Source organism: Armigeres subalbatus, chromosome 3 (genome assembly GCF_024139115.2).
Source record: "Armigeres subalbatus isolate Guangzhou_Male chromosome 3, GZ_Asu_2, whole genome shotgun sequence".
Classification (NCBI taxonomy): Eukaryota; Metazoa; Arthropoda; class Insecta; order Diptera; family Culicidae; genus Armigeres; species Armigeres subalbatus.
This window is the reverse complement of record NC_085141.1, coordinates 134,217,375-134,245,064: the sequence shown is the minus strand read 5'-3', so window position 1 is coordinate 134,245,064 and position 27,690 is coordinate 134,217,375. Positions and strand designations below refer to the sequence as shown.

Genomic DNA, 27,690 nt, shown 5'->3' with positions numbered 1-27,690 from the left:
TATAAATCGACTCAGCTCGACGAGCTGTGCAAATGTCTGTCTGTCCGTCAGTATTTGTGTGCGTATGTGTGTGTGTGCATGTGTGTGTACTGTGTATGTATGTGCACGGAAGCTAAAAAGTCAACCAAGTGTCGAAAGATTGGTGTACTGTTTGAATGTTTTTGATCTGTCATTTGAAGAATTTTCAAGTGCAATCGTCTATAACGAACAACGCCATCTGTATTCAGGCAACCATTGTGACGAACTGTCAGACGCATCCAGCACCTCTTTGCCTTTCTCGTATATTACATAAAGGCTATATGGTCGCTCAACCAAACTTTTGATTGAAGGCTCGGAGACTCATAGTGTTATATACCCATCGACTCAATTCGACGAACTGAGGTGATGTCTATTATGTGTGTATGCGTGTGTATACAAAATTTTGTAGACACACTTTTTGGAACTTAGCATTTTTCGAATTACTCGCATTCGACGGGAAATCCTGTCCCATTGCTTGCTATTGAAAATTGGCTAGATTGAACGATGGGATCAGAAGCTATAGCCAAAATACTATTTTTTGACGTAGGACTACGTCTGTCCTTTCGGTACACTTTACGATTGCGAAAATCAGGGCCCGTCACGAAAATATGATAGACTTTAAACTTTAATATCTCCGCCGTTTCTCGATGGATTTTCAATTATTTTGGACCATTCGATGCAGGTCATCGCTTCTTTGTATTTATATGAAAATACTGATTTTCAACTATTTATTATCGAAAATTGATAAAAAGCTTAGAAATAGGTCAACCAACCAATCACGTACATCCATCACTAGCACAGACATCAAAAATCAATCACTTGCGGGTTTTGGATCTAATCCTCACATTGAACAAGATTTCACGCAGAGCGGACGCTTCAAAGCGATCGTAGCGGAGCGGACACAGCATTACGGAGGCGCTGGTAACATTTTCAACGGAAATTCATCGCATTGGTGGTGGTCCTCGGTGTGTTGCAGCAGATCATTCAACCTCAACGAACCAACATTTTATATGAAGAAAGAGTTGACTACAAAAATAGCACTGTTGCGATCCCGTGCCGTCAGCGGCGATACTGAAGACTTATTATAAATTATGGTGTCAGTTAGTTGTTGGAAAGGCGCATTGGGTAAAGACAATTGGTTCTTCTCAGGACCAGAATTTTCTGAAAAGAAAGGTTTAATTGCGAAAATGGGCTGTTTCGTTGGAAACGGTTTTTGGCGTGGAAGCTTGGTTTCTGTTAGTGATTCCATCCATTCAAATTTATTGCATCATCTCCCTCCGACGCGCTATCAAATTCGCTTTTTACGATTGAGTTTTGCACTTTGAAGAAAGTTTATTTCGGATAGTCGGATCAACCTTCTTTTGTATAAAATAAATGAAGACGCCACCTCAGTTGAAACTATCTACAGCAACCACCCATCGATGAACGTCGCTCGGACAAACAGATGCCAAGAGATAATGTTTTATAATATGAAGAAACTCCGTCTTGAGTCAAATTTCTGTTGTTATTCCTAGCAACTATACGCATCTTAGATAACTAACATCTCATAACCAAATTAAGAATCTTGCGAGAAAATTTCACAGGATGCTTAGAATTTATCATTCTCTCCGATGCTTCGAAAAAGCAGTCTGCTCTCTGCGTTTTTTTTAACTAAATTTAATTTATTTTAATTTCTTTAGTGTGTAACAATTTTCTTACAGTTTAAGTGTTTGGCCTTTTGGCCCTTCCTTTTGTTTTAATTATTTGTCAAGGAATTTTTTTTATAGTTGGTCTAATTTATCATGTTTGCCTTTAGGAGGCATTAATTAACTTGAAAATTTGATAACCTAACTACTATATACACTAATATATACAAAAGAATTTGATAACCTAAATTGGAACTAGCGCCCTAATAGCATCCTGATCCGAGTGCAAGCAACGGACCCTAAACTTTTCTTTACACTCACCAAAGCGTTCATGTAAGGTTTTTATACCGGCCAGACGGTGGACCCCGGATGTTCTTGTTCTGGGAGGGGTGTTGAGGATCATCCTCAGGAATTTGTTTTGGACCCGTTGAAGTTTGAGGTGGTGGGTTTTAGCGCAGCTCTCCCAGACCGGCATGCCGTATTCGATCACTGGGAGGATGATTTGCTTGTAGACAGCAAGCTTATTTTTCAGGGACAATGACGACCGGCGGTTGATCAGAGGGTACAGTAGTTTCAACAAAACGTTACACTTTGTCACTGCTTTGTCAACCTGTTGCCTGAAAATAAGCTTGCTGTCGAGGGTCAAGCCAAGGTAGTCGGCCTCATTGGCCCATTCCACAGTCGTGCCATTGAGGATGATTTTACAGTCCCCAGGCGGAGCAAGTTTAGGGAACTTAGAGTGGGGGAAAATGATGACCTGGGTCTTTGCCGCGTTGATACAGATCTTCCAGCTGATGAGGTACTCTGTCAGGGCATCCAGGCCTCGTTGGAGTTTTGCCACTAGCGCTCTGACCACTCTACCGTTGTAGACGATGGAGGTGTCATCTGCGAACAGAGACAGAATGCCGCCTTCTGGAGGTTCTGGCATGTCGGAGGTGAACAGATTGAAAAGCAGGGGCCCGAGGATACTGCCCTGGGGGACGCCTGCGACGATGTTGTGCGCATTGGAACTCGCTCCGCTGATTGAGACCCGGAATGTCCTTGCCGACAGGTAATTGTTGATGATTTTCACCAGGAAGCTGGGAAGATTGTAGCGTTGTAGTTTGTACACCAGGCCATCATGCCATACATTGTTAAATGCCTTCTCGACATCGAGTAAGGCCATGGCGGATGTTTTTGAGACAAACTTGATCCGTCTGAGGACGTTGGTAACTCAAGTCAGTAGGTGTACAGTTGACCGACCGCGTCGGAAACCAAACTGTTCCTCGAACAAGATGTTGAGATTTTCGGCAGACTTAAGTAACCGGTGATAAATAGCTTTTTCGAATAGCTTGGATAACCCTGAGAGAAGGCTGATGGGACGATAACTTTAGGGGAGGAAGGATCCTTCCCAGGCTTCCGGATGGGGATGACTTTCGCTGACTTCCAGGACGATGGGAAGTAGCTGAGCCGGAGACACTGATTAAAGATCAGTGAGAAGTGCTCAAAGAACCGGCACTCATGTGTTTGAGCTCGAGATTCAGGATGCTGTCGAAGCCTGGGGCCTTCATGTTCTTCGATGATTTGATATAGGCCGTCAATTCGCCAGCTGAAATCTCCAACTCCTCCGAGAAGTCGTTGGGAATCAAATGGATGTTGTTAGCAATTTAGCATGCTCGTTGACAGCTGCTTCGTGTGGACTGACGATGTTCTGCCCAAGATTGTGTGAGCTGACGAAGTGACGACCTATTTCAGCGACCTTCTCTGCAGGAGTTATTAAGCGATCCTTAGAGCCATTATTGTCTAGTGGGATCAAAGGTGGAATGGGCCGAGGCTTGGATTTTAGTATTTTGGTCATTTTCCAGAACAGCTTAGCATAATCTGGGAGAGTGCGGATCTTATTCGAGAAGTCGTTATTTGTGAGGTCCACCATTCTGGCCTTGATAATTTTTGTGATTCGATTGCAGCGTGCCTTAAGCTCAGTCAGTCCAGTACGCTGAAACTGCCTGCGAGTGACATTCCGCAATCGAATCAAATCTTTGGTGAGTGTATCGATGTTTAAGGAGTTGCTTACCTGCCGAGCCGTCGAGACATGCTGCTCTCTGGCCACCGAGATTGCCTCTTCGACGGCGCACAGCTGGCGGTCGATACTTTCCGGCGTCTCCGGACGCACCTCGTAACTGATGGTGTTGTTGACGCACTGATGGAACCGCTGCCAGTTCACTCGATGGTAGTTTCGCCGTAACTGCTGGTGCCGATTGACCGAGGAGCCCACTTCCGCCACTACCGGGTAGTGATCCGAACTGAGCTCCTGGTGGACGACCGGCAGCGAGACGTGATCATTCATGTTCGTGATGTATAGGTCGAGGGTTGCATGGTACCGGACCGACTCAGCCGAGTGGAGGAATCCGGGCTCAAGATCGTGTAGTGACCTTCCTCCATATCGTTGCTCCACATGATGCCGTTTCGATTGCCGCTACTGTTGCCCCTGGCATTCAAGTCGCCGGCAATGATATACTGGCCTTGCCTCCGCGTAAGCTTGACGATGTCCCTCCGAAGGGCAGTCGATGATCCATCGCCGGCTTTAGCTTGCGTTGGACAGTACGCCGCGATGAGCGCGATTGTGCCGACCGAAGTGGTGATTTCGACACCGATGGCCTCGATGACACTGAGCTGGAAGCTTGGAAGCAGACGACAGATGATGTTGTAGCGAAGAGCGATGGCCACACCGCCTCCACTGGTCGGCCGGTCGAGTCGCACGATGCGGAAGTCCGGGATGTTGACGTTCACCTCCGGTTTTAGGTGCGTTTCGGTGATGAACGCCACGTCTATTTCCTTCTCCTCAAGGAAATCCTTCAGCTCAATTATTTTGCTCTTGAGCGAGCAAGCGTTCCAGTTGACCAGGCCCATCCTAGCAGCCATTTTCGATGATGAACATGCCAAGAGTGAAGACCTGGTCGAAGCGGGTTTTGCAGCCGCGCGAAGATCGGCATCAGTTGCTCCGGAGTGTACAGCGGAGCAGATTCTTCCGGTGGGACGGCTTCGTTCTCCGACTGCCAATGGAACCCAGGAGGAGGGAGCGGGGGCCATTCGCTGGTGGATGGTGCCGACGATGTTGGAGCTTGGACCGATGCAGCTGCCGCTGCCAGTCGCTTGTGCGGCTGTAGCGGTGGGAGTATTGGAATCACACGACCGGGAGCCGGGATGGCTGGAAAGTTCACCTCGTTGATTACAGGAACACGGTTCTTCTTCGGCATGGTCCTGGTGGAATCCTTCTTCCGGATTTCCAGGAACTCGGCTCGCTTTGGGCAGCCCTTTGTGGTGGCCCGATGTTTGTCGCCACAGTTGGCGCACTTGGGATCGGCCACCTCCATTTTGTCGCACTCATCAGTCAGATGGGGTTCGCCACACTTGTTGCAGCGCGGCTTCATGCGGCAGTTGGAGCACTGCGTGACGTCGCGGTGCACTGGCCGCTATCGCTCCCAATCAACGACGGTGTAATTTATGACGCCGATCAGCTTCAGGTCCTTCCACGTGGTGGAGCCGTGCTCCAGGTGGACCAGGTAAAGCTGGTCGCGATATCTCCTCGTCTTGTCGTGACGAGCGATCTTGTGCACGGCCACCGGTTTCAATCCGCAACTTTCGAGCTCAGCTTTCAACTCCTCTTCCTTCATGTCGTGGTGTCCTCGCAGCAAAGCCTTTAGCGGCTTTGTGCCGGGGTGGTCATGAGTGTAGTACTCATACTTGTGGACCTCGAGGAACTCCACGACGGATTGATGATGGTCCTTGTTTGCCGGCATCACTTTCACGCCCTCGCTGCAGAGCCGAAAAGTACATTTCAGCCCTTTAGCGATCAGCTGGCGAATTTTTGGGCGCAAATCCGGTGGATCGCCCTTGACAAACACGGGCGGGCACTTCTCCTTCCGCTCCGGTTGCATCTGCGGCAGCTGCGATTGCTGCTTCTTCCTCTTTTTCGGCGGATTGCCGGCGTCATCAAGTGGCAACGGAGAGAACACGTTGCTCTGCAAAAGCTGATTGGAGGGGTTACCCGCGCCTCCAAGAGCAGTGCGCTTAGGCACTTTTCCAGCGACCGAATCGGCCACCGAGTCTCCCATGACGGGTCCGGGAGAAAATAACGCCAACGCGACAAGCGAAAACGTAAACAGCGAACGAACGAGGAAAAACACTTCGAAAAAATGCGCGAGCAAAAAACACGTCCGTACGTGTTGCTGTCTCGAACTGGAATGATGCTCTCTGCGTATCTAATGCGTATCTCTTGTATCTAATGAAGTGATTCCATTAGTCACGCCCCTTCATCAATCGTTATGAGTGCACATTATATTAACACCCATATCAGATCACAAAGGGGCGGGGCTAACGGGCTTAATTTATTGAATACAAGAAAGCTGCTTTTCGACGCGGGCGCGCCCTTTTTGATCGGGATTCCACAAAGAGCGGTTCAACAAGATTTGATACAGCGAAGCGGACACAGCAGCACGAAGGCGTGCGTAGCACCAGTGGCAATGCTGAAAATTTATTCCAAAGGCTGGAGGCTTAGCGAAAAATCATCGAGTGACTGTCGGACAATTTCAACGCAAAGTTCGGACAAGCCTTTGGATGCAGTTAGTTATTGGAAAGGCGCATTGGAAAATGAAAATTGGTTCTTCTCAGGGTTGATTGCAAAAATGGACTGTTTCGGTGGCATCGGTGAAGCCCGGAAAAAATCGATTTCAATTTCAATGACTTACAGAAAGAAAATCAAATAATCTTGCCTGAAAATCCGCCGATGACAGCCAAATCGATGAAGACGCTAACACCACTTCTTGGATAGATAGTTTAGGTCCCGAAAAGGACTGTGTGTAATTAATTCTTGAAGTTCTCCTTACTTTGTCACGTACGCTTCCGTGCGCGTCTTACCGCACGGCTGAGGAGGTGTCCTCAAAAATGTCCGAAACAAAGGAGAAATATATTTATTTGCAACATTTGGTTTTCGCCCGCGATGAAAGCGTTCGTGGCAAAGTAAGGATTGTGATGTCCCCCACTGCAAGCCAGTCGAGTGGCTTCAGCGGCCGATGAGTCATGTTAATTCCACGGTTAGAGACTCAAAGTCCATCCAACTGGGAGCAACTATTCGACTTCTTTATTCAGTTGACCTCCGAGCAGTTTGCTCAATGTTAATAAAACGACACAAATTATTATGGCAAATACCATCAATTTCGAATAGCTTCGTAGTCCTACGTCACCTTTCTGTACAACCCGATTGGGCTGCACCTTTGAGTTTTTTAGTTTACAAAAATCTGTTGGAATGGTCGGAATGGTCCAATAATTCGAAATGGTCAAAATAGACAAAAATAGACATGAGTTCACTCACGACTGTCATCGAATTCAAAGGGGTAGCAATCCCTTAGCTTCGTATTGTGGAAATGATGAAAATTGGTAAATATCATATGATGGAACTTTCCGAACAAAAGACACATATTTTATACAAATTCCTGCCTCCTTCAATTTCGCAAACAGACGCCATTTATTCAATTTATTAAAATTTCAATAATAAGCTTCCGAAAGCCCATTCAATTTTGTCATCCATCATCGAGCGAATAATATTCAATAACCCCTGTCCGAAAGTTCGTCAACGAGTGTGGCCCGATTCAAGACCCTACGGTGGCGATAAAATTCCATTTCGCATTACCCATAAAACCGAATGGATATTGCCTTTATATCGGACTAATGTCTTCATAGCCAGTAATTTCCAGCTCTCGATAAAGCGTCATAAAACTTAAGTGCCTAGCCAATCGTCAATTACTCCTCCGGAAAGCGTATAATTTGCCATTCCACAAACTGTAGCAAATAAATCAATTAGCCGCCAGGTAGGGCAAACCAGCACTCATTGAATCCGCCACTGTCGTTGGATGGTGAGGACTTTGCCCTCAAGTGCGGTGCCGAGTAATTATTCTCCGTCGGACTGCACGCATAAGTCTCCAAGCCCGAATTCTCCAACCGACCCGAGGAGCAAACAATAACTGATCCCTACCTTCGGGATGCTAATTTCTGCTATTACAAGCATATCTTGATATTAATGAATTATTCCTCACATAAGGAGCCAGCATTCTGAAGCATATTTTCACCTGATCGGGAAGTGTTGCGCCATGAAGGATCCCATGCTGAGTCTTCTGGGTGGCTCCCATATGTTCATCCTGCGCGCGGAGCTGCTTTTTCCCCCAAATTCAATGAAGTTTTCAGCGCACACCGTTCTGTTCGGTCTTCCTAACCACCAGATGCAGTGCAATAAGCAGCCGTAATCCGTAATTAAATGGCGAACCAATAAAATACTGGAAGGTTTTATACCGCAGCACAGTGATTCATATCTCTGCGAATAGTATGAGCCTTGAAATCAAATGAGCCTTTTAAGAAATGAACTTCCAGTTTAAATTCAAAATTGTTCTTCAAAGTGCAACATTGTTTCAACATACATAATTCAATATGATGCAATATGTTAAATTTTTGGATATCAAGCAGCGAGTTCGCATTTTATACCCTAAGATTGCAATTTGCAAACAGGAGATACACGTACAACCACCAGAATTACGAGTAATTGTATCCAATAGAGAAGAAATTGATTTAACTTTAGGAGTATTATTGTCAAATGTTGAAGATTAGTAATCTAGCATTAATAATAAAACAATAATACTAGAAACAGATATCACATTTAATTATTTAATAATTATAATTTTTTGTTGAATATTGCTTTGTTTCACCTGCTCTGATATCAATGTGCGAAGCCTTGGATCACGTCAATCGAAACATTTCACCTTGCTTTGGGCAAATGTAAAATAAACGGACAAACGACATGACACTATAGGATCCGATGGAACACCAGAAGCTATTCATCTTGACCGTATCCCACTCAATCATTCGACGGCCCCAAAATTTGCTCCGGACCCAGCAGGAGGTCCTCCGCTCACAGCGCAACAGCACATTTGAAGGTACGCCTCGATTCCACGCCCGTCCAGTGTGCGAGCAGCCAAAGACGTGTTGAAACCGTTTCGTTTATTCGAGTTTCGCGTTTTGTTTGCGTACCTTCCTAAACAAGATATTATACATATACTATACACAGATTTAAATTACATTTGAACCCATCAAACCTGGCGGTGATACCGGTAGCAGCAACGATTGGTCGGAGGGCCGAGGGGAGGGTCTCACAAATCCTATTCCGAATCGTACAAACAGTCGTTCGACGGCGGTAATAACCTACCCGTGGCGATCATTTGTCCAAAGTACTATGAATACATGGAGGGTGAGAGATCTGGGTCAGCAGCGGTTAATTTGTTGAAATGATCTATCAGTATTGCGGACAGGTTGAATCCCTCATTTCGGGTGACGAGAACCGGATTTGTGCAGGGTCGACCAACAGGTTTTCGATTTTAGTTTTTTTAGAATCAAGAGGAAAGTTTTCTCTCGGACCTTGATTGAAGGACAATTGTTGCATGATGTTGCAAAAAAAGGGAACAAATTAATTCACCCAGAGGTGGTATTCCCTTTCTCATGTACAATTTTCTTGATCATCCAAGACATCCTTGGAGTTGCTTTGGAGTAAGCTCTTCAATTTCAAAAATGTTGATGTGATTTATATCGGAATAACATTTTTCACCATGTCTCTGTGAAGAACTATTATTTTACTGAACTCAGTATTTCTGAAACATCCTTCTTTTTCATGTCATGGGTAAATCATCATGTTCTATACTGCCGTCATACGTATATTTGTCCCATGTTTGCTGGGATTCCTTATATACATGGGACAGTTATGCGTATAACGGCAGTATAGGGGAACCTAAAATATTTTTTTTAGTATTTTCCAACTTTTATAGAAATTTTGAATGATAGCCATGTTGATCCCCATATTACTTACGTGAAAGATGATATTATTTCGTTTATTCTGCACACACCGTCATCTTGCACATCGCCTGAGATATTCCTAAGCACCCGTCTCTCAAATACCGCAAGTGCTTGCAAGTCAACCTCGAGCATGGTCCAAGTAGACGAATTTATCGACCACCTCGAAAGTAACCCCGTCTATCGTAACACTGTTTCCCAGGCAAGCCCTGTCACGCTTGATTCCGCCCACAAGCATGTACTTTGTCTTCGATGCATTCACCACCAGTCCAACTTTTGTTACCTCACGTTTCAGGTGGGTGTACAGTTTTGCCAGTAGAGGTCTTGCTTTCCGACTGGTCCAACAAGAAGCGTGTCGTTAAAAGAATAGCCGGACGAGGTCTTGCATGACGCGTCGAAAACTACCCTGACCTTCGTGGTAGTGCTAGATTCCTTGAGGATGATGTGGTGGGGGATATAGGAGTGTTCAATTCGATCATCTATAGGCTCTGGTATCTTCTGCATGTGACCAAGTTGTAGATACTCCTCCATGAATAGGTGGTAGAGTCCTTGGTAGCAGGGTCTCTATCTAATCGCCGTTCCAAGCTCAGGAAGCGACCATCGGCAATCGACCTTGATTCTCCGAGAAACTTTTCGGAATCTTCAGTTCTCGGAAGACGCACGATGTACCGCCCTGCCGAATTGCGCATCGTAGCAGCAACATAGTGTTTTTCGCATAGAATTTCTTCGGTAGATCGAACTGGAGCTGATGGAATAGTTTTCATGTCCCATAGCGTAGAGCGGCTTCCAGGTAGTAGAACCGAGGAATGCAGGTAGCCGAGCAAGATGCGGGACCCGTGACCACCTAACGAAAGATTGATTCGACTACCCACGGAAAACCTTCACCCAGAGAAATCTTCCGTCCCGTGTGGAGTTCCCAGCACGTTTCGCTACCGATGACGAGGTCTACGTTTCCGGGAACATTGAACTGTGGATCTGCTAGCTCGACGCTTGGAATTTTCCACGCCGAAATGTTGATCTGCGTAGTTGGCAGCTCCGACGATGGCTGCTTCAGTACCAAAAACTGCAATTTCATCTAGATCGTTCGGTCCACCGACTCGATGGTTGCTGTAATAGCACTACTAATCTTCTGTGTGGAGGAGCCGATGCCGACGACCACTGTAGACCAGCGGCTGAAGAGGATCTTCGCCAACGGTTTCGAAATGAAATTCGGCATGGATGCCGAATCGAGGAGGGCACGAGCCCTACTCAAGATTCCGGACAAAACGCATTGTCATAGTAGCAGACGTCGAGAAGATGTACAGGCAGGTATTGCATCATCCCGATGATCGCCGTCTCCTTCGTATCCGCTATCGCAGATCTCCGCCCGATCCGATCGCTACGTTCGAACTGCAGACCGTGACATACGGTACGGCTAGCGCACCATGCCACGAAGACACCCCAGCAGATTGCCATCGACCAGGTGGAGTTCTATCCTGCTGCTGACGACCCAGTGGTGGAATATTTTTACGTCGATGATCTGTTGTCCGGCGCATCTGACGTGGAATCCGCTAAAACACTTCGCCTTCAAATCACTGCCATGCTCGGTTCCGCTGAATTTTCGTTGAAAGAATGGGCGTCGAACGCTCCAGAAGTCCCCAATGATATTCCGCCAGAAGATCTGGCCATTCAACCTCTCCACGATCTGCAGGATGAGCAGATAATCTATTGTGGGATCCAAAGGCCGACATCCTTCGATTCAAGGTAGAAGTACCTCTCCCGGCGGCCATCCTTACCAAACGGAAGGTAATGTCGTACATCGCCAAGATTTTCGACCCACTGGGTCTATTGGGTCCAGTCATCGCAAAGGCAAAGCTTTTCATGCAGCATCAATGGGCATTGAAGCATGACGGTGTTCTCTGCGAGTGAGATTCTTCATTACCGAATCAGCTGCAACACGAGTGGAAGCAATTCCATACCACGCTTCACATTCTAGATACAGTTTAAGTTCCTCGCTTCATGTTTTGGTCAGTCGGTGCTACTATCCAGCTCCATTTCTTCGCCAATGCATCCTCCGTTGCATATGGAGCTTGTTGCTTCATCCGCACGGAATCGGCGGAAGATAGTCCACCTGTTGACATAGAAGTCAAAAGTCGCGCCGCTGTCCACGCATCATTCCATCGCAAGACTAGAGCTCTGTGCAGCACATCTGGCAACTCAGCTCTTCAAGAAGGTGGATGCCTCGCTGAAAACCACCACCATCGCCTATTTCTGGTCCGATTCCAGCACCGTACTTCAACGTACTACTGCCCGCCATTCCAACCCGCTGGAAAACATTCGTCGCTAACCGCGTGTCGAAGATCCAGGCCACCACAAGTATAGACCACTGGAGGCGCATAGCTGAGTCCGAAAATCCCGCCGACGACATTTCGCGTGGCCTCAATCCTACGGACATTATCAACTGTTCCCGTTGGTGGTATGGCCCTTACTGGCTCGTACTGTCACCGGAATATTGGCCCAAGACCGTCATCGACCAGGAGAACTCCCCCACAGCGTCCAAAGAAGGGCGCAAAGCACCGATTGTGGCATGGCGAACGTGTCGCCAAGTCATCATCGCTGAAGTGGCTGAAACCGATCGTGGATGAAGACGGTACTCTTCGCGTTGGCGGTCGCTTACGTAACGCCGCACTATCCATCGCAAACAAGCACTCGATCGTTCTGTCCGCCAAACATCCGCTGTCTGCTCACACGTTCATCCGTCAAGAAGCTCCCATCCTTATCCCTGCACATCTTGGCTCGCGACATGAAGCCTTTGCGGGATGCGTTGAGCTTCTGCGTGTTTCTTGAGAACGGTACAGCTGTTCCATCTCCTCGCACTCCGCTTCTTCCAGGCGGCGTTTCTTCTCCTGAGAAAGACGGGTCTGCTGCTTCCGTTTCCGTCTATAGCGCTCCACGTTCTGCCGAGTCCCATGCTGCAGTGCGACCGCCCGCGCTGCTTCCTTCTCTTCCAGAATCTGTCTGCATTCTTCGTCGAACCAATTGTTCCGTCGACTTCGTTCGACATGCCCGGAAATGTAATGAAAAAAAACAGAAACCAGTGTTTTTTTCGTGAACAACAGCCACGGATTCGGGAACACAGTCACGTTTTCTGGAACGTTCTGGAAAACGTGACTGGTGTTCCCGAATACATGAATTAAATCACGATGTATTTCTGCTGGTTCACGAATTCGGGAACGCTTTTTTTTGCGTGCACTAGCGTTGTACCCAATCTCTAAACTGGTGGTTATTTTTCAACGGTTGACTACAGGAAGCATCAAAATCAAAATTCAAGGTTGTTCCGGGAAAATAAAAGAAAATTGAGGGTGATAAACACAACCTCCAGTATATTGCAGAGCTCCACGAGATCGAGCAACAGTGCTAAAATGCATAAGAAAATGTGTTTATTTTCTCACATCTGTCAAATACAAAATCTATTTAGTGTTGTACTTTGTGATGCAAAGATCTCATCAGCAAGACGTCGTCTTGTTCACGAGACCTTGCAGAAGCTGCTGAATATCCGTCATTATCAGATCGGTACACTCCTTCACTGCGGGTACTCCGGGCTGTATGAAAGCGTTGGGTAATGATTGCAGATTCATAACAGACATCACCATGGTATTCAAAAGATTTGGAATGTCATTCAAAAACTGCAAATGATACAGTATGAAAAGTACATTTTAAAGAATCAATGTTCAATGTTGAACTTACCTTGTCTACACAGGATGTTGAATTGGGTGAACATTGATCCAGAAAACCAAGAATCGTTGTTATTCCTGTCTTACCGTATCCAAACATGGACAATGTGGTATCGGCCAAAGCCTTAAAGTATGGAATAGCCACGGTAATGCAGTGCTGCAATCTACCCACAGAAAGCTGTGGTTGCACCAGCTGCGGAGCGTACCTCTGCGAACAGCTATTCCACTGGTTGGCGAAGAAGGACGTCATAGCGTTGAGAATATTCTGCACGGTCGATTGAGCCGGAATCATCACATTGTTCGTGACACTCTTCTTATAGTCGTCTGCCAGGTATGCCGCGTACCATTTGAAATCGCTCACTTTGGAAACCGACGATATTACCCTTTGCACTGCTGGAAGAGTTAAGTTCAGGCTCTGATACTGATACAGCATTCCGAACAACGATTGTCGCACGAAGCCATCAACCTCATCCATGGCAGCCTGAACCCGATTCTGCTGTTCGATGATGGATTGATTCATCTGTGAAGCCGCATCGTTTATTTGGGCCAGTCCCGTCTGGATGGCAGCGTAATTGGCCTGCGTAAGTGCATACCAATCCAAGGCGAAGCTTGTCGATGCTAAGATCGTTACAGTTAGCACTGAAACTAGGAATCTCGCCATGATGTTATTAATATCTCCGCACTGAATTTCTACGGAAATTCTAAGGTTATATATACTGTAGATAAAACTTGTTTTGGTTTATTCAACTGTTCAATTGTTAAACTGACAATCAATTGAATTATTCATAATTATATCCAAATATGTACTGCATACTAATATTCTTCGACTTTCTAAATTGTTTATTATCAACGGCTGTTCTTTTCCGAATGGATGTATGACTGAACTATCTTATGCATGATACCTTCCTTCGATATCATTCTCACGAGCTGTGATAGTGACTACAAAACAAACAAATTTTCATTATACGATGAAATTGAGTTCTTGTTTGCGTTCCATTTAATCTGTATGCATCTTTGCGTTCTACGACATTTCCTATTATAGGTCTATATACTGTATCAAACGGATTTGATGTGTTTAGAACATGGAACTATATTGACTACAAAAGTTCTCTAAAAATCAATACCATGCCCAAGTGAAAATTATAGTTATATAATGATCTGTGAGATTTCGTTTTTCTCCTCACGTGAGCACCAAAATGCATACATCTCAGCACTTCAGAATATGTAAACGTTTGTACAAAATTTAATCCGGTTGTAAACAAGACGTTAATCATTTATTAAGTTTCACAAATGGGGATTTGTTCAAAATATATCAGTATCAGTATCAGGATTTATCAGTATATGTTATTTGGCTGGGTTCGATTCCCGGTGCCGGTCTAGGCAATTTTCGGATTGGAAATTGTCTCGACTTCCCTGGGCATAAAAGTATCATCGTGCTAGCCTCATGATATACGAATTCAAAAATATTAACCTGGCTTAGAAACCTCGCAGTTAATAACTGTGGAAGTGCTCATTGAACACTAAGCTGCGAGGCGGTTCTGTCCCAGTGTGGGGCTGTAATGCCAATAAGAAGAAGAAGAAGAAGAAGTTATTTGGCCGAAAGATTATTTAGCCGAATAGGTTATTTGGCTTAATAGGTCATCATCAATAGGCCTAATGTGTCATTTGACGTCTCAGCTTATCTCATACTTCTCAATGTGAAAAGTGCGCCATCTTCTCACTTTGCACTACTCACTTTTTACAGTGAGAATTGAGAGAAGTGGAGTGAGAAGCGAATAGTGAGACGTCTCACTACTTGTATCTCACTCCGAATTTCTCACATCTCACTGACGTCTCACTCATCATTTGATACTTCTCGCTTCGAAAAGTGAGAAGTACGAAGTGAGAAGTTGGACGTTTCACTACTCACTTCGCACTACTCACTTCTCACAGTTAGAAGTGGGAAATGAGTGAGACGTCTCACTTTTCACACCTCATTTCTCACTTTTCAAATGACCTACTCGGCCAAAAGACATGTTCGGCCCAAAGACCAATTCAGCCATTCATGTTCGGCCAAATGACATTTTCGGTCTATTCAGCCAAACGATCTGTTCGGCAAAATAACCTTTTGTCGTATTCGGTCAAATGTCCTATTCGATCAAAGGTCCTATTCGGTCAAATGTCTCATAGTCTAATCTGGCCATTTTTTTTATAGCAAATAAAGGAACATGTTGCGTCGAATGGAACTTGTTGCGAGTAATTCGGCACATATATAACAGATATCACCTCAATTCGTCGGGCTGTGTCTATTGGTATAATAACACTATGGGTCTTCGAGCCTTCTATTAAAAGTTCGGTTTTGGAGTGATCATACAGTCTTTACGTATACTTTACTTAGTACACAAGAAAGGCAAAAACATAATCATTTCGTAGAAAGCTTGCATTATCCGAGTATAAAGCAATGATAATCGTTATTCCTTCATTGGGTTCATGATTTTCCCAGTGAAAAGCAATGTTTATTATTCAAGGCAATGGTGGATGTGACCTCTTTTATGAAAGTAGGCACTTGCCCGGATTAAGGAAACGGTGGATGTGATTCCTGCTTTAAAAGTAGGCGTTTGCTCGGAATAAGGCCATGGTGGATGTGAACCCTTCTTGAAAAGTAGACGTTTGCCCGGATTGAGGTAATGGTGGATGCTATCCCTTCTTTTAAAGCAAACGGTTGCCCAGATTAAGCGTTTGCTCAGATTAAGGCAATGGCGATTGTGATCTTTTCTTTTAAAGTAGGCGCTCGCCCGAATTAAGGCAATGGTAGATGTGATCCAGTTTGATCCAAGTTGGCGCTGGCCCGGGTTACGGTAATGGTGAATGTGATCACTTCTTTAAAAGTAGTCGCTGGCTCGGGTTGAGGCAATGGTGGATGTGATTCCTTCTTGAAAAGTAGGCGTTTGCTCGGTGTAAGGCAATGATGGATGGGATCTCTTCTTTAAAAGTAGGCCTTTGTCGGATTAAGACAATAGAGGATGTGATCCCTTCTTAGAAGTAGGCGCTGGCCCGGATTAAGGCAATGGTGGATGTGATCCCTTCTTAGAAGTAGGCGTTTGCTCAGAATAATGCAATGGCGGATTTGACTCTTCTTTGAATGTGAATGTTTGCCCAAAATTAGACAATGATGGATGTGATCCTTGCTTTAAAAGCCTGGATTAAGATAATAAAAATTAAGGCAATAATGATGTGCCTTCTTTAAAATTAGGAGTTTGTCCAGAATAAGGCAATAGTGGATGTGATTTGTTCTTTGGACATTGGCGTTTGCCCAGATTGAGATGGCAGTGGTGCATTTGACACCCTCAACAAAAGAAGGTGTTTGTCCGGTATCAAGCATCGTGAATTAAGATTCCTTTTTTGGAAGTGTCCGTTTGCTTGGAATAAGTCAATGATGAATGTGATCTCTTCTTGAAGTAGTTATGCCGTTTCGTTTATCCGTCCTTTCGAAAAATGTCTTCCATCAGTCTAAATTTATCAGAACGTAACCTCGATCTACTTTATCTATGTGAAAAAATACATCGATTAACCCTTTTGTAGTGTAAGCGAGGAAGTATGTAAAACAAATTGATAGGCCTTTAGGACAAATTCATTTCGTGAGTAAAAATCAATTTGATTCAAAAAAGTGATATACCCTATTAAATGCGTGAGACCTTGAAAAGCTTGGGAATAAGCCTTAAAGTAGGTAATTAGTTGTGCGCAACGCTATGATCGTATGATTATAAAATATGGCAACAAAGCATAAACGTCATTCATAAGCTTACTCATCCATCACTGCCGGAACATCACAGAAAAAAATAATGAAAAATAAACAGCGCGTAAGACTTGACATGCGGAAATTCATCATTGAAAATGGCTGCTAGGGTGGGCCTGGTCAACTGGAACGCTTGCTCGCTAAAGAGCAAAATAATTGAGCTGAAGGATTTCCTTGAGGCGAAGGAAATATACGGGGGCTCATTACCGAAACGCACCTAAAACTGGAGGTCAACATCCCGAGCATCCGCATTGTGCGACTCGACCGGCCGTCCAGGGGAGGTGGTGTGGCCATCGCACTTCGATATAACATACACTGTCGCCTGTTTCCGAGCTTCCAGCTTAATGTAATCGAGGCCATCGGTGTCGAGGTGACCACTTCCGTCGGCACAATCACGCTCATCGCGGCGTACTGTCCAACGCAAGCCAGAGCCGGCGATGCATCATCGCCTGCCCTTCGGAGGGACATCGTCAAGCTTACGAGGAGGCAAGGCCATTATAAAATTGCCGGCGACCTGAATGCCAACATCAAGCCTGGGGCAACAGTCGCGGCAATCGAAACGGCACACTGTGGAGCAACGATATGAAGAAAGGCCACTACACGATCCTGAGCCCGGATTCCCCCACTCGGTTGAGTCGGTCCGGTGTCCACCGAGTCGACTGGAGCCGGTTCCAAAGATGCGTGGACAACAATGATCGGCAGCTGCGTTCCATCGAGGAGGCGATCTCGGTGGCCCGAGAGCAACATGTACCGACGGCTCGGCAGGTAAGCAACTCCCTAAACATCGATACACTCACCAAAGATTTGATTCGATTGCGGAATGTCACTCGCAGGCAGTTTCAGCGTACTGGACTGCCTGAGCTTGAGGCACGCTGCAATCGAATCACAAAAATTATCCAGGCCAGAATGGTGGACCTCAAAAATAACGATTTCTCGAATAAGATCCGCACTCTCCCAGATTATGCTAAGCCGTTCTGGAAAATGACCAAAATACGAATATCCAAGCCTCGGCCCATTCCACCCTTGATCCAACTAGACAATAATGGCTCTAAGGATCCCTTGTTAACTCCTGCAGAAAAGGTCGCTGAAATAGGTCGTCACTTTGTCAGCTCATACAATCTTGGGCAGAACATCGTCAGTCTACACGAAGCAGCTGTCAACGAGCATGCTAACAACATCTATTTGATTCCCAACGACTTCTCGTAGGAGTTGTAGATCTCAGCTGGCGAATTGACGGCCTATATCAAATCATCGAAGAACATGAAGAACCAAGGCTTCGACAGCATCCTGAATCTCGAGCTCAAACACATGAGTGCTCCGTTCTTTGAGCACCTCTCGCTTATCTTTAATCAGTGTCTCCGGCTCAGCTACTTCCCATCGTCGTGGAAGTCAGCGAAAGTCATCCCCATCCGGAAGCCTGGGAAGGATCCTTCCTCCCCCAAAAGTTATCGTCCCATCAGCCTTCTCTCAGGATTATACAAGCTATTCGAAAAAGCTATTCATCACCGGTTACTTAAGTCTGCCAAAAATCTCAACATCTTGCTCGAGGAACAGTTTGGTTCCCGACGCGGTCGGTCAACTGTACACCAACTGACTCGAGTTACCAACGTCCTCAGACGGAACAAGTTTGTCTCAAAAACATCTGCCATGGCCTTACTCGATGTCGAGAAGGCATTTGACAATGTATGGCATGATGGCCTGGTGTACAAACTACATCGCTACAATCTCCCAGCTACCTGGTGAAAATCATCAACAATTACCTGTCGGTAAGGACATTCCGGGTCTCAATCAGCGGAGCGAGTTCTATTGCGCACAATATCGTCGCAGGCGTCCCTCAGGGCAATATCCTCGGTAGAGATGGGCCTTTAGAACCGGAACCGTTTAAATGATCCGGATCTTTGAAGTGAGTGAATGATTCGAAGCTCACTTTTTGAAAGATCCGGTTAACCAGATCAGCAAATGATCTAACCATTTGTAAGGAAATGCCAATATTTAAAGTTTATTGTAGATTCTACATAAACTTCATGTACGTTTGAGAGCGAGAGAGGGGTCAAATTATCGTTTATACGAGTCAAAAAATGAGGTTCTGAATGACAACCGTTTCTCCACTTTGCATTCTCCTAACGTTTTGATCTTAAGATCCGATCCGTAAGAAAGATCCGGATCATAAGAATGAATGAACCAGATCGGATCCGTTCAACGAAGTGATCCGTTCTGCCCACCTCTAATCCTCGGGCCCCTGCTTTTCAATCTGTTCACCTCAGATATGCCAGAACATCCAGAAGGCGGCATTCTGTCTCTGTTCGCAGATGACACCTCCATCGTCTACAACGGTAGAGTGATCAGAGCGCTAGTGGCAAAACTCCAACGAGGCCTGGATGCCCTGACAGAGTACCTCACCAGTTGGAAGATCTGTATAAACGCGGCGAAGACCCCGGTCATCATTTTCCCCCACTCCAAATCCCCTAAACTTGTTCCGCCTGGGGACTGTAAAATCATCCTCAATGGCACGACTGTGGAATGGGCCAATGAGGCCGACTACCTTGGCTTGACCCTCGACAACAAGCTTATTTTCAGGCAACAGGTTGACAAAACGGTGACAAAGTGTAACGTTTTGTGGAAACTACTGTACCCTTTGGTCAACCGCCGGTCGTCATTGTCCCTTTGGTCAACCGCCGGTCGTCAAGCAAATCATCCTCTCTTTGATCAAATACGACATGCCGGTCTGGGAGAGCTGCGCTAAAACCCACCACCTCAAACTTCAACGGGTTCAAAACAAATTCCTGAGGATGATCCTCAACACCCCTCCCAGGACAAGAACATCCGAGGTCCACCGTCTGGCCGGAATAAAAACCTTACATGAACGCTTTGGTGAGTGTAAAGAAAAGTTTAGGGTCCGTTGCTTGCATTCGGATCAGGCTCCAATTAGGGCGCTAGTTCCAATCTAGGTTATCAAATTTTTATTGTAAATATTAGTGTACATAGTAGTTAGGTTATCAAATTTTAAAAACACACTAGTGCCTCCTAAAGGCCGTCATGATATATCATATCTTAAAACTCAAATAACAATATAAACAAAAAATTCAAATTGAAGTTGGAGGGCCAAGCCGGCCGAGCACTGTACATGTAAAAAATAATTGTAGAACAGAAAATTATTAAATAAAGAAGATTTTTACTACTACTCTGCTAGCTGAAGTGTCGAGCAACGGATGGCCGTTATGGCTTGACGCATCGTGAGATGTGCGGCGTTGAATGCTATATATAAACAGTGCAAATTGTTCATTAGCTCATCGACAGAAAAATGGTACAAAAATAAAGGCCAGAAAATTGTCCGTAGAATGCTCAAAACATTGTTTCGAGTGTCCAAAAATTTATATTAACCCTTCGTTGGCTAATTTTTTGCAACAATTACGCTCTAGAGATGCCTTTTGCATTGATTTTTGCTAGTTTTTGGGTTGTTTCCGGGGATATATTGTCATCCTCCACGAGAACCTTCTTCAGTTGGTTTAAGTTCTGTATCGTGTGTTCCCGAACTTTCTATACAAGAACCAAACATATTTTTAAAGGGGTTGAGGTCTGGAGATCGGGCAGCCATCTTTGAACAATAGTTTTTGTGATGCACCTTGCATTAACCGCGTTTCTTGTAATATATCTAATGTTACCAGCAGCAAACATTTATTACGTTAAAAATAAGCACCATAGTCAAGTGCCACTGCAAAGCGTCTAATAAAAATGTTAAGGAAGTGAACCTATTGCATCTCAAAATCAAGCGTATTATCTTATTTTGCAAACACTGTAATCTCGATATTTGTGTCCCGTTAGCCAAGAATAGGATGGACGGACAGAAGTCCAGATGACGAGAGATGATTGATTTACCGCCATTGGAAAAGTTTAAGGAAATCCAATAATTAAAAATTAGCGCATAGTTGAAGAAGTCTTAAGCCACAATACCAATACTAAGCTGCTCATTCTTGCCCATCACTTCGCCATTCAACTGCAGTAAATATTCAAAATAGTTATCTAATAATTTATTCTTCAGCGATGTGTAAATTCAAACAAACGATATAAGTTTATATAAGCTTCAGAATGTCAATCATCCATATCTAGTTTGCGAGGGATTAGGTACCTTAATAACTATGATTCCCATCTTATCACTTGTTACAACAGCATTCATTTCACCCACTCTGGCAGTCGACTGGTACGCGTGGACGCAAGCAAACTACGCCGCAATCCAGCACGGACTGGCGCAGCTAAACGATGCGGCCAAGCAAATGAATAATTCCATCATCCAGCAGCAGAATCGCGTTGAACATGGAATGGACTCTATAGATAGCTTCGTTCGGCAATCATTGCTTGCTACGTGGTCACAATATCCGAATTTGAAATTCTCTGCAGATCAGATGCAGAGAATGATGAGCTCGATACATAAAGCAAACAGATTCAAAACATATGTTTCCGACACTGCTGATGGCTACAAACGGAGCGTCACCAGTAACGTCATGATTCCGGCCCAAGCGATTGTACAGAGCATTCTAAGCGCCATGACGACTATCTATGATAAACAGCAAAAATGCAGCTCCTACGCTTCGCAACTGGTGCAACCGCGGACTGCAATCGGGCGGCTACAGTACTGCGTCCTTTTGGCTGTTCCTTATTTTGAGACAGTAACAAACACCACTTTGTCGCTGTTCGACCATGGTAAGAACACCGTCACAACTTTAATCAGTCTTTTGGGATCATGCTCACCGGGTTCGACCAGTTGTGTCTCGAAGGTAGGTTGGAATCAATTGTAGGTATTTTTGCTGTTATTTTTCTAACATAACTTTCTACGCATCAGTTTATGGACGAGCTGCCAGATCTGTTGAACAACGTGGTCAATGCCATTTCAGTTTTATACGTCATACCGCTGACTGCAATGAAGCCGGGAAAATTAGCCGTCCAGGAATGCGTGTCTTTGATTACAGAAGACATAAAACAAACTGTGAAAGAACTGGTCCATAGAATCCTTTCCTGCTAGCAATGAAATAAGGGCTGTAAGAGTGAGAAGTTCTTCAGTGGAAAATAAACTAAAAGACATTCCGCACAAACAAAGACAACATGAGAAAAATGTATAGGCTTCAAAGCTCTACTAAATAAGTAAAAGTAAAAGCACCGACGTGCCACTGACACTCTTTGACTATCCGAAGAAGTCGTTTAGCCGATTTGGTCATTTCCAAAAACAAATTCAAATGTCTTTTCCCCGTTCAAAAATTTGATTAAACCGATAAATTCTTTGGATATTTTGATCCGTATGTCCATTTCTACCAAATAGCTTTCGGTCAGACGAGGTTCCACCCAGTCACAGTGGGAAAAAGGGATCCCAAATGGCAACTTAATTAAAGGCTGCTACACAAAAGCTCTGCAAAATAGTGTTTCCGAACGTAAAAAATGCGTAGAATCGAATGGTGATAGTTTCGTGTTGGTCAGTCTTCGGCAAGTGGTCCATTTCACCTTTCTCTCCCTTAATTTCATGGGAAATATTGGAAATCATAAAATAATCACACTTATTTTAATCATGTCGAGCAAATTTGCATAATAATATTATGTCTGTTTTACCGAATGGAAGATATATCCTCATTTTCGAACTTCAGTGTTGTTTATTTTGCCCGATTCTCACCATATAATGTCAAAAAATAGATTAATCATCTGATATTACGAACAGAGGGGAAACAGAGTGAATTCAAATCTACTATCATAATCAAATAATGTCTACGCAAACTTCTTATAGATATATTTATTAGGGTGGTTCAAAAAATCGATTTTGCTCCACAGTGCTCATCTGATTCTTTATCATGTTCTGATTGTCCTCTGAAAATTTGAGCTCATTTGGATTAAAACTGATTTAGCACAAACCGTTTTAAGTTTGCATGCAAATTAGTATGGAGAAATTTATTTTTCCATTATACTGTTAATAACGCTTCCCCATTAAGCGCAGGTGAAAAGAAAACCTACATAGCTAAAAGGAATACTTAAAAGCTTTCACTCAGTGAAAACCGCATCTTAATTAATCGTTCCAATAATTAGTAATCGAATTTAATCTATACCGTGATTTTCTGGAGCTAATTGCATAACTCCTCAACAGGCAACATTGCTGCTCGTTGCGCGAAAGATAGCACACACAAATTCAGGTTACTATGTTGCACTGCACATTTCAGTGATGCCCTGAAAGAAGCTTAACGATCATGACTAAAGATTCGCAACCTGTATTTAAATCGATTACTAATTATTGGGGCAATTAATCAACATGCGGTTTTCGTTGGGTGAAAGCTGTTGAGTATTCCTTTTAGCTTTGTAGGTTTTCTTTTAACCTGCGCTTTATGGGGAAGCGTTATTAACATTATAATGAAAAAATAAATTTCCCCATACTAATTTGCATGCAAACTTGAAACGGCTTGTGCTAAATCAGTTTTAATCCAAATGAGCTCAAATTTTCAGAGGACACTCAGAACATGATAAAGAATCAGATGAGCACTGTGGAGCAAAATCGATTTTTTGAACCACCCTAATATTTATTGTGCAGCAGTTGTTCATTTAGACCGATTCTGCCCACATAAATGGGGAAATAATTAGACAAAACATCCAGGTATGAAAAATAAGAAGATTGAATTTAACTGCGTTGTATTTTGTAATAATGTCTCTGAATCCAATAAAGAAGATCAAGTAATGTGCAACCTCCGTCATATGCCCGTTTTGCCCGATGCTCCTCAGTTGAAATATCTACCTATGTTTAAATTAGACGAAATTAAGAACGAATTCAATACAACTGTACTATTGTCATTAGTCGGCGGAATCTAATGCAGGAAATATCATGTTATGTACACCATGGCAATTATCCATTATCCACATAATAACAAAAATCAGATACATCATCAGATATTCGAAAGAGAAGAAAAATAATAGTGTATTAAAATTCATTGTCATTTTTAAATAATGAGTGCCAAATTCATATGGGGATGCCCGAGTTCAGATCTTGGAGGTCTACAAGACCAACAGAGTGATAGATAGGTTCCTGAGCTTGTGTGTTAGTTGTAGAAACCCCATGGGATATCATTACATCAGTATATAAAAAAATCAACAATTCTGGGAAAAACTACGGTACTCCAAACCATTCTTGAGTTCAGATATTGAAGGTCTACAACACAACCAGAGTGATTCATAGGGTGCTGAGCTTATGTGTTAGTTGGAGCAACCCCATGGGACATCTTTACACCAGTATATTCAAAATACAATATCCCCAGAGTATCTACGGTACTCCAAACCATTCTTGAATTCAAATCTTGGGGGACTAAACCACCAACAAAGTGATTCAAAGGCTACTGAGCTTATTTGTTAGTTGCAAAAACCCCATGAGATATCAGTACACCGGTATATGAAAATTACAACATTCCCAGCATATCTACGGTACTCCAAACCATTCTTGAGTTCAGATATTGAAGGTCTACTAGGCAAACAGAGTGATTCACAGGTTTCTGAGCCTGTATGTTAGATGGAGATACCCCATGGGACATCATGACGCCAGTATGTACAAATTATAACATTATTGAGTTCAGATATTGGAGGTCTAAAAGACCAACAGAGTGATTCATAGGTTCTGAAGCTTGTTTGTTAGTTATAGAAGCATCATGGAACATAATTACAACATTATATAAAAATCACAGTATTCCCAAAACAATTACGGAACTACAGAGTTACATGTACATGGGAATTGTTGCTACTCCATAATCGATCAGAATTAGAGTAAGTTGCACCCAGAAGGCGTTGGCACTCTCATACTTACTTACTTCATACTTACATAATATAAATATTATATATTTTATACATATTACAGTATTCTTAATTAGAACTGCATAACCACCAAGGGGTATCATGAGATGACAGTCTAACCATAAATGAGGATTGCGTACCTAGAACTAAATAAAGCTCGCAACACTATCAATCGACAATATAATTGGTTTCAGTGTTACACGAAAGTGATTGTTACTGAAACTAACATTTATATGTAAGAGTAAAGTAATTTGCGTATGAATAATTTCATAAAATTTCACTTCAAACGCTTTTCATCATTCTTATCCTCTTGATAGGAGGCTTCCGAACCTCTTAAAAGGAGGCTTCCGAGCCTCTTGCAAGGAGGCTTCCGAGCCTCTTGAAAGGAGGCTTCCGAGCCTCTTGAAAGGAGGCTTCCGAGCCTCTTGAAAGGAGGCTTCCGAGCCTCTTGAAAGGAGGCTTCCGAGCCTCTTGAAAGGAGGCTTCCGAGCCTCTTGAAAGGAGGCTTCTGAGCCTCTTGAAAGGAGGCTTCTGAGCCTCTTGAAAGGAGGCTTCTGAGCCTCTTGAAAGGAGGCTTCTGAGCCTCTTGAAAGGAGGCTTCCGAGCCTCTTGAAAGGAGGCTTCTGAGCCTCTTGAAAGGAGGCTTCTGAGCCTCTTGAAAGGAGGCTTCCGAGCCTCTTGAAAGGAGGCTTCCGAGCCTCTTGAAAGGAGGCTTCCGAGCCTCTTGAAAGGAGGCTTCCGAGCCTCTTGAAAGGAGGCTTCCGAGCCTCTGGAAAGGAGGCTTCCGAGCCTCTGGAAAGGAGGCTTCCGAGCCTCTGGAAAGGAGGCTTCCGAGCCTCTGGAAAGGAGGCTTCCGAGCCTCTGGAAAGGAGGCTTCCGAGCCTCTGGAAAGGAGGCTTCCGAGCCTCTTGAAAGGAGGCTTCCGAGCCTCTTGAAAGGAGGCTTCCGAGCCTCTTGAAAGGAGGCTTCCGAGCCTCTTGAAAGGAGGCTTCCGAGCCTCTTGAAAGGAGGCTTCCGAGCCTCTTGAAAGGAGGCTTCTGAGCCTCTTGAAAGGAGGCTTCTGAGCCTCTTGAAAGGAGGCTTCTGAGCCTCTTGAAAGGAGGTTTCCGAGCCTCTTGAAAGGAGGCTTTTGAGCCTCTTGAAAGGAGGCTTCTGAGCCTCTTAAAGGAGGCTTCAAGCCTCTTGAAAGGAGCCTTCGGAGCCTCTTGAAAGGAGGCTTCCGAGCCTCTTGAAAGGAGGCTTCTGAGCCTCTTGAAAGGAGGCTTCCTGAGCCTCTTGAAAGGAGGCTTCCTGAGCCTCTTGAAAGGAGGCTTCTGAGCCTCTTGAAAGGAGGCTTCTGAGCCTCTTGAAAGGAGGCTTTGAGCCTCTTGAAAGGAGGCTTGAGCCTCTTGAAAGGAGGCTTCTGAGCCTCTTGAAAGGAGGCTTCTGAGCCTCTTGAAAGGAGGCTTCGAGGCCTCTTGAAAGGAGGCTCTGAGCCTCTTGAAAGGAGGCTCTGAGCCTCTTGAAAGGAGGCTTCTGAGCCTCTTGAAAGGAGGCTTCCGAGCCTCTTGAAAGGAGGCTCTGAGCCTCTTGAAAGGAGGCTTCCAGGCCTCTTGAAAGGAGGCTCTGAGCCTCTTGAAAGGAGGCTTCCGAGCCTCTTGAAAGGAGGCTCTGAGCCTCTTGAAAGGAGGCTTCTGAGCCTCTTGAAAGGAGGCTCTGAGCCTCTTGAAAGGAGGCTTTCGAGCCTCTTGAAAGGAGGCTTCCGAGCCTCTTGAAAGGAGGCTTCTGAGCCTCTTGAAAGGAGGCTTCTGAGCCTCTTGAAAGGAGGCTTCTGAGCCTCTTGAAAGTAGGCTTCTGAGCCTCTTGAAAGGAGGCTTCTGAGCCTCTTGAAAGGAGGCTTCTGAGCCTCTTGAAAGGAGGCTTCTGAGCCTCTTGAAAGGAGGCTTCTGAGCCTCTTGAAAGGAGGCTTCTGAGCCTCTTGAAAGGAGGCTTCCGAGCCTCTTGAAAGGAGGCCTCCGAGCCTCTCGAAAGGAGGCGTCCGAGCCTCATGAGAGGAGGCCTGCGAGCCTCTTGAAAGGAGGCTTCCGAGCCTCTTGAAAGGAGGCTTCCGAGCCTCTTGAAAGGAGGCTTCCGAGCCTCTTGAAAGGAGGCTTCCGAGCCTCTTGAAAGGAGGCTTCCGAGCCTCTTGAAAGGAGGCTTCCGAGCCTCTTGAAAGGAGGCTTCCGAGCCTCTGGCTTTCAGGCTTTCAGGCCTTCCAGTCTCTTAAAAGGAGGCTTTGAACCCTGTCGAAGGAGCCTTTCGAGGCTTTTGAAAAAAAAAACTTTCCGAGGGTTTAAAAGAGGGAGAAAAGAAAAAAGAAAGTTAAAAAAAATCTTAAGAGAAGGCTTCCGGGCCTCTTAGAAGAAAGTTTCCGAACCTCTTAGAATAAGGCTTTCGGATCACTTGGAAGGAGCCTTCCAGGTTTTGATTAAAAAATTTATTCATCCGCTATAACGTATTTTTGTCCGAGGTACCTCCTGTGCCCGGTGAATGTACCCCCAGGGGATAATGTACCCCAGGTTGAGAACCGCTTCTCTAGAAAAAAAAGGAACAAATTTTCGGTCACCTACTTGTATGTGCAGTGATGCCAGAAATTGCCGGCGCCGGCGCTCACCTCTATACCAGGATAACGATGATTGACGTCCTATGTACATTTTTATGTACTCCTCTGGCTACTCCAGCCTTAGTTTGAACAGAGAAGAAGACATATCCGATTAGTTGACTTATACAAGCAGGTAGCCAATTTCTACTTACACATGGCATAACAAATATAAACCTGTTCAATGAGATGAAGGAGTCATTTTCCTAGCTCAACGGAAGTTAAAAACGAAAATAGTTATAAATAGATACCTCATGATTATAAATAGAA

The 27,690-nt window shown here is 44.6% G+C and overlaps 2 protein-coding genes across 3 annotated transcripts; one reads left to right on the top strand and one right to left on the bottom strand.

The window, feature by feature from the left end:
* Positions 1 to 12,767: 12,767 nt before the first annotated feature.
* LOC134227370 (uncharacterized) lies at positions 12,768 to 14,070 on the bottom strand. 2 transcript variants are annotated; one of them, XM_062708785.1, is made up of 3 exons: positions 13,239 to 14,070; positions 12,978 to 13,177; positions 12,768 to 12,908 (listed from the first exon to the last, which is right to left on the bottom strand). In XM_062708785.1, the coding sequence occupies exons 1-2, from the start codon at positions 13,884 to 13,886 to the stop codon at positions 12,998 to 13,000; spliced, it is 828 nt and encodes a 275-aa protein (XP_062564769.1). In that variant the 5' UTR covers positions 13,887 to 14,070; the 3' UTR covers positions 12,768 to 12,908; positions 12,978 to 12,997. The 2 variants fall into 2 exon arrangements, with proteins under 2 accessions (XP_062564769.1, XP_062564768.1); XM_062708784.1 differs by lacking the exon at positions 12,768 to 12,908 and having other exon boundaries at positions 12,910 to 13,177.
* A 7,046-nt stretch (positions 14,071 to 21,116) lies between these two features.
* LOC134219525 (uncharacterized) lies at positions 21,117 to 22,283 on the top strand. The gene is made up of 2 exons (XM_062698268.1): positions 21,117 to 21,772; positions 21,838 to 22,283. Exons 1-2 carry the CDS (start codon positions 21,137 to 21,139, stop codon positions 22,015 to 22,017), a joined length of 816 nt encoding a protein of 271 aa, XP_062554252.1. The 5' UTR covers positions 21,117 to 21,136; the 3' UTR covers positions 22,018 to 22,283.
* The last annotated feature ends 5,407 nt before the right edge of the window (positions 22,284 to 27,690 follow it).

Coding starts and splice junctions, on each gene's coding strand:
- LOC134227370 (XM_062708785.1), bottom strand. CDS start 13,886: ATGGCGAGATTCCTAGTTTCAGTGCTAACTGTAACGATCTTAGCATCG. Junction 13,178..13,238: donor CAACATCCTGTGTAGACAAG/GTAAGTTCAACA, acceptor TATCATTTGCAG/TTTTTGAATGACATTCCAAA.
- LOC134219525 (XM_062698268.1), top strand. CDS start 21,137: ATGATTCCCATCTTATCACTTGTTACAACAGCATTCATTTCACCCACT. Junction 21,773..21,837: donor CGACCAGTTGTGTCTCGAAG/GTAGGTTGGAAT, acceptor TCTACGCATCAG/TTTATGGACGAGCTGCCAGA.